The 13,403-nt window shown below is 35.2% G+C and overlaps 1 protein-coding gene across 1 annotated transcript; it reads right to left on the bottom strand.

Annotated features, from left to right (window-relative positions):
* Window positions 1–9,936: 9,936 nt before the first annotated feature.
* Window positions 9,937–12,392, bottom strand: LOC108217078 (uncharacterized). Its single transcript, XM_017389928.2, has 3 exons — window positions 10,551–12,392; window positions 10,379–10,470; window positions 9,937–10,288 (listed from the first exon to the last, which is right to left on the bottom strand). The coding sequence occupies exons 1-3, from the start codon at window positions 12,390–12,392 to the stop codon at window positions 9,937–9,939; spliced, it is 2,286 nt and encodes a 761-aa protein (XP_017245417.2).
* Window positions 12,393–13,403: the final 1,011 nt, after the last annotated feature.

Here is a 13,403-nt window from a genome sequence, read left to right as displayed (position 1 = left end):
CTGAGCTTGCAAAGAACCAAACAACGAGGCCGGAATTGTGGAATTCCGTCCTGCAATTGCCCGGAAATGTACGTCACGAAGGTTACACGTGCCTCTCTTTAGAGTGTAGAACCCGTGAGTTTATGAATCCGAATTTGTTCCCTCTACAAGGTGCCTACATACCCTATATTTATAGGGATCAAGCCCATGTAGTTCTTGATTTAGGACTCTGAAGAGATAAGCTCTTATCCCCTCTATTTTAGGATAAAACAACTTCCTCTTGTAGTTATCTAGCGGTATCCCACTCCAAGTAGGTCACTTGAAGCCTTCATCTTGCATAATTATCCGAGTATTTATGAATTATCTCCACCGATTGTAATTATCTCCATAATACACGTATTTATCCCTTAATTTGCAGATAAATTATAGCTGATATACTCCCAATATACTTCCAACTCGTCCTCCTAGAAACAAGGAAGAATAGTCCTGCTTGGAGTCTGCCTACCGTCATGCCCAGGCGGCGGAAGCCCTACCAGCGGTATCCCCTAACTACAGCCATGTGGCTGCAAGCCAGGATGCACTTAGCGGTAACCCCTAGCAGAGGTAACCCCTAAAGCGCCTTCAGGTGCAACCCCATTCTGATGGCAGCCTCCACTATGCCCCCAATGCAAGTCCGTATGCCTTCTTGTATGTCTTCTCTGGTTCACCCAGCCATGGTGAAGCCCAATATCCTTAACCAGATGACTCTAGTAAGCCCAAGTAAAGCCCAAATAATATGATGGGCTATAAAATAAGCCCAGAGAGATTTTATGGCACAACATATATATATATATATATATATATATATATATATTTATATAGTATAAATTTATAGTCATAAAAAATCAAAAGATTAATAATTTTTCATAACACAAAACATGCATTTATATACATATATAAGTCCAGTCATCTCAGAAATAAACTTGAATTTGATTGAATCTGCAAAGGAAGATATTGCAAATTTATGTAATTAGAGTTTACGAATTAATATTGAAAGAGTGAAATGTAATAAAAACAACTTTAATTTCTGTGTTTTGTCATTTCCGTGCCTTTTGTTTTATTTAAAATTAAATTTAAAATTTTGAATGTTTTTACTTTTTATTTTTAAAATTTTTAAATTCACTGATTTTTGACCGACTTTTGACCGATTAATCCCGATTTTGACCGATTTTCAGAAAAAATGATTTTTCACCGATTAACGCTTAATCGCGACGGTGGCCGACTGAACAGCGATTAATCGGCGATTAATCCCGATTAATCACCGACTTTTAGAACAACGGTTTTTAGTTATAAAAAATAAAAAGATTGAGTATAGACTATTATATTAAAATTAATCTTTTATTATACATGTTTTTAAAAAAAATAAGTAAGATTGAATATGGTGGTTAAAAAATAAATATAAAAAAATAAACAACAAATTTATGAAAGGCCGTGAAAATGAAATGAAGCAGTGGAGTTTGAACAACTGAAAAGCAACTCTAATACAGATGTGAGCCACAAGCAGGTGTATTTAATATACCTTAACCTGTGCCCTGAGGGCACAGGTTAGCCAACCCGTTATTCGAATTACGGCTTGTATGTATCGGTAATAAGAGATAACTGTAGAATCTAGCGGCCACTTTCAAACTTTAACTTCCAAATACGTTTACGGAGAAATGAGTTATTTGACAATCACACCATCATAATTTATAACACTCTCCCTTAATTGTTATATATAAATTATTATAGAGATTGAATGTCTCGTTAAAACCTTACGACGAAAACCTCAACTTCTTCGGCCAAACGCCCGCGCGCACAGTTTAACAACTAAAATATCCGTAGTTGATCCTGATAAAAAAAAAATATCTGTAGTTGATAAAAGAATCATGGAAGAGAGAAAGAGAGTGTCTCTCACTTTTTACTTTTAATACTCCTCATAATATTGAAAGTAATTTTTTATAACAGAAATAATTATGGTTCATGCAAAAATAAATAGATACTTAAGTAAACCAACACAATGCATTCAACACAAATTATCAAAAACATAAAAGTTATGCAATCGTTAAAAATATTTAGCATAACAAAATTATTTTTTGAAAGTGAATAAAAAATCTTTAATCCGACAATCCAAAATAAATTGTGACCAAATGAAAAGGCTTTAAACCCATAAACATTTTCACAAAATTATAAATGTCATTTTTAAAGTAATATCCTTGTGGTTTGTTGGTCGTATGATTATTCTTTGTTTTTGTGATTTATCGATGCATATGGGAGGTGGGAAGTGTCCTCAAACATGTACAAAGTACATACCACTAAAATACATGATATCAAATATATAGTGCCATAATGCAGATTATTGCAACTGTCAAGCCTGTATTGCAGCAGTCTTAAATGTCTTAAGAGTTGCTACATTAGCCTTATTGAATGAGGCTCATGATGAGAAATTGTGCTTTTGGCAAAGCTCTCGTACTGAATGAGAAACACTCTATAGTTATCTCCGATATAAACCGAGTGTTAAATATGAATTCTCACATAGAAGGAGGTGAATGTATTTGTGTATGTTATATTTGAATAAATCTTTGGATTTAATGAAGAATCAAACAAGTAACTTGAGTTTAGTTGCACAGGATGAAAATTGTGACAATATAATTTGCACAAATATATGTATGTTGATATATTATTAAGCAATAGATATTACAATCAAAATTTTCCTTGAAAAAAACTCAATTGCTTTTTTAGGGGTTTCAATAGAGTGATACATGTTTAGTCGACTTACTTCTTATAAAAAAAATGCTAATGATGGCTTATAATCACCATCACATGTGCATATTACAAATTCATAATCTATCACAACATAATTGCACAACGGATTTATCTATTATTGGATATAAAAACTATAGATTTTGATCCCGACATCTTTCTTATTATTTGTCTTATTCATCCTCTCATCCTAGCCTTTCATTTATGCGTGAGCTACAAAGGTAAAATTGTAGAAATGACACAAGTCTGATGCAGGTACACTTCTGTAATTATACTAGCGCTATAGTGTTTATCTCCCTAAACTTGTTTATACAATTTTTTTTTCTAAATTAATTCTATGTGTTCATGTTGTAAACTCGAATTTCCTCCGGCTTATCTTAATGAATTCACTTGGCAGTATAGAGAATAGACTTGCCTACATCTCCACTTTGTTGTGTAAATAATGACTTTTGCAATGATTGAGAAGATATAAGTCTGTTACTTTGTGTCATTTGCCCAGCACCCATGAAAAAAGTAGCACGCTTGTCAGAAATTTATAATATGAAAAGTTTATATGGTTTCATAATGAAAAATAATTTTAGAAATATTTCGTTCACAACCCCAAAAAAGTAAGGAATGCTCTGTTGCAGAACTAGAAGACCAACTAAGCTTTAGTCAAAGTATTATATGAATGTACATGTATGATTAAGATAAAATGTACGATAAAATGCATAATGCACGAAAAGTAATAAAATATACATAATCAAGTTACCTAATTCATTTCATCATTCTCTAATGTACTAAAATTGAGTCATAAGTATATTTTTTTAATTAACAAAATAAAAAATTCTAGACACATTGTAATACTCAATGTAGGACCATAATCACTTTTATGCTCGAATCAAGAAATTTTATCGACTCCAATTAGTCGGTACATATAGAAAGGCGATTAAGAAACAAATTTAATAGCAATCAATACAATAAAAAACACAAAATTATAACAAAATCCCAATATCCCACATAAAATTAATTCAATAAACTTATCTATGCAGGATTAGATTCTTATTTATCATATGCTATTTACATCATGTCCAAATTGTCACCAATGCCAATGAAAACCTAATTCCAAAAAAAAAAAAAAAAACTGTTGTCCAAATTACATCTAGCAAGGGTTCGAAAAAGACAATACAACAAGAGTTTGTTTTATATTATTTGATGTATAATTCATTTATTCTTGGAACTGACTTATATAAACACAACATGCAACAACCGAAAAATAGAAGAACAAATTTTTAGGGTAATACATTGCTCAAACAACTCCAAGACAACATAAATACAATTTCAAAACTGATGAACAGTCATACCCCCACTCATGATTCACGAAAGGTCATTTTTTCTGAAAAGTCCCAAAAAACAGGATATTCTTCTAATATTACAAACTAGCTGGATCGTATCCTGCGCGATCGTGAGAAAGAAATTAATATCCTCTTGAAAAAGATGACATTATTGCTAATTGATTGATTTTTAAAATATGTAACTGCCGTAGTATAAGAGCGCAATTAACCTAAGTGATAGATAAGGAGACTAAGTGCATGTCTCGTGTTCTAGTTTTGATTAAAAAAGAAATATATTATCTCATTCTAGATTGGAGTCGCATGATCACAATCTAATTTAACGATGATAATATTACTCTGAAGTGTCTTTAAAAGATGTTAGTCTCTGAGGAACCAAATTTTTTTTCCCTTTGATAACTTGTTTTCATTAATGTTCTATTGTTCTTGATTAGTATACTTCACGTTAGAGATGATTAAATAGAGATGATAAAAGTATTATATATGATGAAATTTAAAGAATATTTTCTTGTAAGGTCTTTAGCTATTAAAAAGGTGCATTCAGGGAAATTATTCATTTAACACATAGTTCTCGCTTGGACAAAAAGTTATTTATTTTAGGGAATTTGCCAGAAATACCCCTTTCTTACAATTTTATTGCACAAATACTATCTTTCTACTTTTATTGCACAAATACTGTCTTTTTAAACATAACATTTATTATTTGCGTAACTACCAACTGTGCGTGCTCTCCTCTCTCTCTTTCTTCTCTCGTTTCTCCGGCGTTTCTCACGGCGTTTCTCGTCGATTTTCCACGATTCTCGACTATTCTCTCTTCCAGCGAGTCTTGGTATGATTTTGTCATTCTTTTTTCCCTAATCTTTTACATATGCTTACGATTGCGGTGGTTATGTGTTACAATTTTATATATACTAACTCTAGCTTCATTGTTTGTTTAGAGCTTCATTGTTTGTTTAGAGACTGATTTAAGAAGATTTGAAGCTATTTGTGACTAGGCAGTTCCAATTAGGTTGGATATGTATGTTTTAGTTTGGATGCCTAATTTAGTCGATGTTGTTGATTTATTATGTATTTCGTTGATTTTTGTATGTTTAGTAGGTAGTCTGAATTAGGTTGCATATTTCTGATTAAGTTTGCTTTTGTTTATGTTGTGCTTAAAGTTATAAATTACATGATATTTGATGTTTTTTCCCTTTTCTGTTTTGTATTTTAGTGTTTTTAGTAGCATTATGGTGCATACAAGGTTCTCTTCTGCTTCTGCTACTCCATCTCCAGCATCGGCTTCTTCTTCGAGAGTGAAAACTAGAAGTATGAAAATGAAGAAGCCGAAGTTAGCTAAAAAAAGTAAGAAGCTCAAGCTGACTTCTACTGATGACTGTGCTGGTCCTCCTGAGGTGTGTTTTGACTGCTGATATATTTTTGGTTGTTATGTTTTTGTAGTTTCGTGTAGTTTACTTTGTTAAGTTGGTTCTTGCGTTGTATGTGTTGTTCTTCATACTATGTCTAAGTAGTTGCTGTAATTATTCATGTTAGTTTAGTGTTTTTTGTTTGCATTTTTTGTTAATGTTTGTTTTGTTGTTTAGGGAATGTGTTATGAAGTCTCCCTAGATAAGCACAAGGGTGCCAAAATCAGCACTCTAAACAAATTTGATCCAATCACAGACATGCGTGCATTGTTATCTGAGTCACAGCTTGCTGATTTTAGTCAATCTTGTTTTGGACATTTGATGAATTTGCCTAATTTTAAGATCCAGCATCAACTCATTCATAATCTCTTGCTTCGTCAACTGAAACAACCAAATAATCATGAAATTTGGATTGGCGTTGGTGGGGTGAAGCTTAAATTTGGGATTGAGGAATTCGCTGTTATATCTGGACTTAAGTGTGTTGGTAACTCTGATAAGATGCGCTTTGCTAAGCCAACGAATAATTTCCTTAGCACTTATTATTCTGGTTACAACATAATCTGCAAGAGCGCTGTTAAGAGTTCATTTTTCTTAAAAGAATGGGAAAATGATAAAGATGCTGTGAAGATGGCAAAGTTGTTCTTTCTGCATCACTTTCTTTTAACATCAAGTACTGATACTCATGTTCCTAAGGGCGATTTTGATATGTTGGATGGGGATAAGTTTGATGAGTTTCCATGGGGTAAAAAAGTCTTTAGAATGACTGTAGAATCACTAAAGAATAGTGGAAAAACTACCTCTAAAGATAATTATTATAGGTTGACTGGGTTTCCGTATGTTTTCCAAGTATGGTTTTATGAGAGTTGTCCTTATCTCAATGGCAAGTACTGTGAGCATAATGGAAGCTCCATTCCTCGTATGCTCAACTGGACAACGGATTATTCTGGAAGGTTTGATGAATTTTATACAACTCTTTCGCTTGACTCTGTTCAGGTATGTATTTGTTTCTTATTTTTCACTTTCCATGTATATTATTTGTGTATCTGCCATTTTCTAACATTTTTGGTTGTTTGTAGTTGCAACTGAAGAAAATTACTCCAACTGCGAAGGAGATTAATGAGTTGGATTTAGGCAGTTTAGTTGGAAAGTCTAAAAATGTTATCATCAGAAATAAAGAAACAAGTCAACATGATAGTGATGATGATTTTGTCGAACCAGTTGGTAGAGCTGTTAAAGGAGTTTCATCTGTGGAGGTTGTTTCCCGCAGTGCTATTTCTTTGTCAAGTAAATCAGAGGCTGCAATCAAAAATAGGTTAAAGGAGTTGATAATGTAGTTGCATCCATAGTTGGTTTATAGTAACTGCTTTAATTTTGAGATGTAATTAGTTCTATAATTAAATGAAGATAGTTGGATATTATGGTTGAATGGTGTTAAATTTATTTAAATCTTATATGTGTAATATAGGTTAATTTAGTGGTTGACTTTAATTGCACTTTGTTTAAGGTATGAACATATAAGTACTTGCATATATCAGTTGACTTAGTTGCATATGAGGTTGAATATGGTTGTATCAGTTATTTTTAATAAATAATCAAAAATAGTTAGTTGCATATATAACTCATTATAGTTGCATGTGAGGTTCTATATGGTAGTATGTATGAGTTAATATAGTTAGTTGCATTTATAATTTAAAGTAGTTGAAGCTCTAATTTGTTTATAGGTAAATGCATATATTAGTTTGCTTAGTTGCATATGAGGTTGAATATGGTTGTATTAGTTATTTTTAAAATAGGAATATGGTTGCATATGAGGTTGAATATGAGGTTGCATGTTAGATATTTTCAAAGTAGGAATTTGGTTGCATATGAGGTTGCATATGGTTGTATAAGTGATTTTCAAAATTTTAAAAAATGTTTCATATGATGCGCGCACGCTTTCGCGTAACCGACGACCGTTAGGGTTTAGGGGTGAGGGTTTAGGGCCTGTGTCCCTAAACACTCGCCCCTAAACCCTAACCATGCGAGGCTTCAGGGCCGAAGGCCCGGAAGCCGAGACGTAGCACCTAGAAATAGTTTGCGTTTTTTAACTTTTTGGGTTTAGTGTTGGGGTTTTAGAATGATTCGCGCACGCTTTATAATAACCAACGACTGTTAGGGTTTAGGGGTGAGGGTTTAGGGCCTGTGGCCCTAAACACTCGCCCCTAAACCCTAACCATGCGAGGCTTCAGGGCCGAAGGCCCGGAAGCCGAGACGTAGCACCTAGAAATAGTTTGCGTTTTTTTAACTTTTTGGGTTTAGTGTTGGGGTTTTAGAATGATTCGCGCACGCTTTATAATAACCGACGACTGTTAGGGTTTAGGGGTGAGGGTTTAGGGCCTGTGGCCCTAAACACTCGCCCCTAAACCCTAACCATGCGAGGCTTCAGGGCCGAAGGCCCGGAAGCCGAGACGTAGCACCTAGAAATATTTTGCGTTTTTTAACTTTTTGGGTTTAGTGTTGGGGTTTTAGAATGATTCGTGCACGGTTTCGCGTAACCGACGACTGTTAGGGTTTAGGGGTGAGGGTTTAGGGCCTGTGGCCCTAAACACTCGCCCCTAAACCCTAACCATGCGAGGCTTTAGGGCCGAAGGCCCGGAAGCCGAGACGTCGGCGGAATACATAAATTTACAACCGTTAGCACTTGGGGCACATAATATCTACCATCCGGGGAACGTACATTCAGCAATTTGGGGCACGTAGGTTCTAGAGTTGGGGCACGTAATTGCTACAGGTTCGGGGCACGTAATTTCTAAAACTTGGGGCACATAATATCTACCATCTGGGGCACGTACATTCAGCAATTTGGGGCACGTAGGTTCTAGAGTTGGGGCACGTAATTGCTACAGGTTCGGGGCACGTAATTTCTAAAACTTGGGGCACATAATATCTACCATCTGGGGCACGTACATTCAGCAATTTGGGGCACGTAGGTTCTAGAGTTGGGGCACGTAATTGCTACAGGTTCGGGGCACGTAATTTCTAAAACTTGGGGCACATAATATCTACCATCTGGGGCACGTACATTCAGCAATTTGGGGCACGTACATTTTAGAGTTGGGGCACGTAATTGCTACAGGTTCGGGGCACGTAATTTCTAAAACTTGGGGCACATAATATCTACCATCTGGGGCACGTACATTCAGCAATTTGGGGCACGTAGGTTCTAGAGTTGGGGCACGTAATTGCTACAGGTTCGGGGCACGTAATTTCTAAAACTTGGGGCACATAATATCTACCATCTGGGGCACGTACATTCAGCAATTTGGGGCACGTACATTTTAGAGTTGGGGCACGTAATTGCTACAGGTTCGGGGCACGTAATTTCTAAAACTTGGGGCACATAATATCTACCATCTGGGGCACGTACATTCAGCAATTTGGGGCACGTAGGTTCTAGAGTTGGGGCACGTAATTGCTACAGGTTCGGGGCACGTAATTTCTAAAACTTGGGGCACATAATATCTACCATCTGGGGCACGTACATTCAGCAATTTGGGGCACGTACATTCTAGAGTTGGGGCACGTAATTGCTACAGGTTCGGGGCACGTAATTTCTAAAACTTGGGGCACATAATATCTACCATCTGGGGCACGTACATTCAGCAATTTGGGGCACGTAGGTTCTAGAGTTGGGGCACGTAATTGCTACAGGTTCGGGGCACGTAATTTCTAAAACTTGGGGCACATAATATCTACCATCTAGGGCACGTACATTCAGCAATTTGGGGCACGTAGGTTCTAGAGTTGGGGCACGTAATTGCTACAGGTTCGGGGCACGTAATTTCTAAAACTTGGGGCACATAATATCTACCATCCGGGGCACGTACATTCAGCAATTTGGGGCACGTAGGTTCTATAGTTGGGGCACGTAATTGCTACAGGTTCGGGGCACGTAATTTCTAAAACTTGGGGCACATAATATCTACCATCTTCAACCTCATATGCAACTAACTATATATCATTATTTTTAAAAAATAACTAATACAACCATATTCAACCTCATATGCAACTAACTATATATCATTATTTTTAAAAAATAACTAATACAACCATATTCAACCTCATATGCAACTAAATGAACTGAGTATATGCAACTAAATGAACTGAGTATAAATAAACACCTTTCAACCAAATATTAATGCAATTACTATAAACCAAATATGCATGCAACTACATTCAACATAAAAGCAACTTAAGCTAATAACAACTGATTACAACTAATTAGTATAAAGCAAGTTATGCAACTACATAATACCCTTAAATAAGAGAAAATGAAAAACACCAAGTAAATTCTTTAAAAACAGAACCAATAGTAACAAATCATCTCACAAAATATGTCTTGTAATAATAACGTAAACTTCCATAAGCAGACATACAATTAATCAATGAAATTAGGAGAATATCTATTTGTTTTTCATTGGATTCCTACATGTTCTTCTGTTATGTCCAGTTTGGTGACATTTGCTGCATTTAATTGGTTTAAAAGTCTTTGCATTTCTTTCCCAGTGGGGTTTGCATCTGTTTTTCTTTGGCCTGCCAACTCGAATTCTTCCTTCTGGAGGGTACACTATCAATGCCTTCACACTGTCGGGCACTTCCCAGTTTTCTTTGCTGCCAACAGGATACACATTTTCTTTATATGCTGAAATCATCGTCTCCTTGCGGTAATAAGTTGAACAGTAGTCATAAACATCAAGGCCAGACATTTGCAGAACTGCAATGGCATGACCACATGGAATTTGATCCAATTCAAACCTGAAAATTATTTTAACAATCAATAAATTATGCCAAAAAGGATAAACATTACTGATAAAAGTATGTAAATGATACAGTAGTTGCACAAACCTTTTGCAGGTGCAAGTTTTGTTGCTGAGATCAACTATGTTCTTTTTGTCAGCATTAACGACTTCAAAAATGATGTGATTTGTTGGATGAACCTAATCATTTACAGTAAATTTAGACAAGAAGATGTCAAAATCATAAATAATTAAGTTGCATTAAAAGGCAAAACTCTTACAGTCAAATCAACTGAGAACGTGTAGTTTTTCTTCAACTGATCTTCATATTTCCTAGTTAATATTGTTGATGTAGCAGTAGCTTCATTCCTATTTCTCCAGCTCCATTTTTGAATCAAAGATCTTAAACTTTCTAACATTGTGCAGATTGGGAGTTCCCTGATAGAAATTATGACAGAATTGAGAGACTCTGCAACATTTGATGTCATATTAGAGTACCTGTTATTTGTTGAATGCACCTTGGACCACTTCTCATAGCCAATCTCTTCCAAAAACAGTTGCACCCTGTTGTCAACTTTTTCCAATTCCTTCATGTGGTAATTAAACTTCTTTAAAGTATAAGCATTTGCAGCACACCAGAATGCCTCTTTTATTTTCTTCAAGTTTTTCTTGAACTTGCTTTTAATGTTTCCAAGTAGGTGAAAAACGCAGAAAACATTTGGTACCTCTGGATACACTGTGTTGGCAGCCTTGATTATACTTTCATGTCGATCAGATACTATCACCATGTCTTCTCTTCCACCATAAGCCTTTCTAAACTTCTCAAAGAACCACTGCCATGAATGATCATTCTCTGAATCAACTACAGCAAAAGCTAATGGAAATATTTTCCCTCCAGCATCTTGAGTTGCTGCAACCAATAAAGTCCCTCCATAAGATGATTTTAAAAATGTGCCGTCAACCACAACCACAGGTAGACAGAACATCCAGCCTTTTATTGAACAATTCAATGCGACAAACACATATAGGAAACAATTATTCTGAGTCAGCTGCAACTCAACTATTGATCCTGCATTTGTAGTGTAGAGCATATACAAAAAAGAGTATAAATCAGCAAAAGATTGGGTTGCACTCCCTTGCATAATTTCCTTAGCTTTCTCTTTTGATCTCCAGGCTTTGTTGTATTTGATTTGCACATTATGATCATGCTTCATATCTCTAATAATATCAGCAACATTGTATTTTGTCTTGATATTCGCAAACTTGTGTTTTATGACATCTGCTATAACACTTGTTGTTGCTTGACGCTGATTTTTGAACCTTATTTCAAGAGAACAAGTATGATTGTTGACAAATGTTCTGATGATAAAGTGATTTGTGTTGCCACTTCTTGATGCCCGCAACTTCCACTCGCAATTTATGTCAACACATACTAGAGAGTACTCATTCTTGCAAGACTTTTTAACTTTATACTGAAAATTGTTGTTGATAGCATAGAAACTAAGAACCATCTGCAATGTTTCCTTATCTTTATATTTCTGAAACAATGCTAAATCTTTATGGTGCTTGTTGTTGATAACTGCTTCCTTGCTGATTTCAATTATTTCTTCCTGTGAACTTGCTATAGGTGACAAGTCCATCATTTGTCGAGATATTTCCTCTGCATAATCAACATAATCTTCAACAATCTCTGTATTCACCTCCTTGCTGTTAACAAGGTCAGTATTTGAAGATATACCCTGAATACTTTGAACCTCAGCACACAATTCATCATTTGTCATTTCACTACGATTAGACAGAGATGATAGTTGCTGAATTCGGTTCTCAAACGACACACACAAAGGATATTTGGTTAATTCTGGTTCCCTTTTCTTGAGCTCTAGATAGAACATAACATGGAGGTCATCAACTATTTTGAAAGGAGGATAACCATCTTTGGCTTGATATTCAATTATCACCGAAGTTGATTCTGTTTTCAACTGAAGTTCATTGCATATCATTCCCAACAGCTTGGCATAATCACAATTCGGAGCAACTAACAAACCAACAACCTTAAAAGCCGTATAGTTTGTAGTTTCATTCCAATGCCCACTATGCTGAACAATAACTGGAATATTAGACATCCCTGCAATGTCAATAAGCCAAAAAAAATCAATTGCAGTGCTAAATGGATTCCACAAACCATGTAAGATCCAAGATAATGCAACCAAATTAAAGATAAATGACACAAGACAAATGATACACAAAATATTGCAGAACTTTATCCAATATGGCAAAAAATACATCCTCTAAGAGATGCTGCAGGAGTTATAATATTCAATTGAATGCCACTAAACTAAATTCAAATAAAAACAGTCCAAAGTGAGGCAGTTGAATCAAATCAAAATAATCCACAATTTTAGCAAATATTACAAAAAATAAAATCTCTAAGAGATGCTGCAGGAGTTATAATATTCAATTGAATGCCACTAAACTAAATGCAAATAAAAACAGTCCAAAGTCAGGCAGTGGAATCAAAACAAAATAATCCAGAACTTTATCCAATATGTGAAATAGAACAACTTCTAAGAGCTGCTGCAGGCCTGGTAAGATTCAATTGAATGCCACTAAATTCAAGCCAAATGAAACCAGTACAAACTGATGCAGTGGAATAAGACAAAATAATCCACAACTATATCCTATATCTGAAACAGAACAACCTCTAAGAGCTGCTGCAGGCCTTGTAAGATTCAATTGAATGCCACTAAATTCAAGCCAAATGAAACCAGTACAAAATGATGCAGTGGAATCAAGACAAAATAATCCACAACTATATCCTAAATCTGAAACAGAACAACCTCTAAGAGCTGCTGCAGGCCTTGTAAGATTCAATTGAATGCCACTAAATTCAAGCCAAATGAAACCAGTACAAACTGATGCAGTGGAATCAACACAAAATAATCCACAACTATATCCTATATCTGAAATACTACAACCTCTAACAGCTCCTCCAGGCTATGTAGAAGTGAATCGAATGCAACTAAATTAAACTCAAATGAAACTACTTCAAAATCTTAAATGAAATCAACACTATATCATCCGCAATTTTATGCAATTTGTGTAAACTATCAACTGAACAAATTATAAACAGTACA

Source organism: Daucus carota, chromosome 4, assembly GCF_001625215.2.
Source record: "Daucus carota subsp. sativus chromosome 4, DH1 v3.0, whole genome shotgun sequence".
NCBI classification, from domain to species: domain Eukaryota; kingdom Viridiplantae; phylum Streptophyta; class Magnoliopsida; order Apiales; family Apiaceae; genus Daucus; species Daucus carota.
The sequence above is the reverse complement of the archived record's forward strand: the minus strand, read 5'-3'. Positions and strand labels throughout refer to the sequence as shown.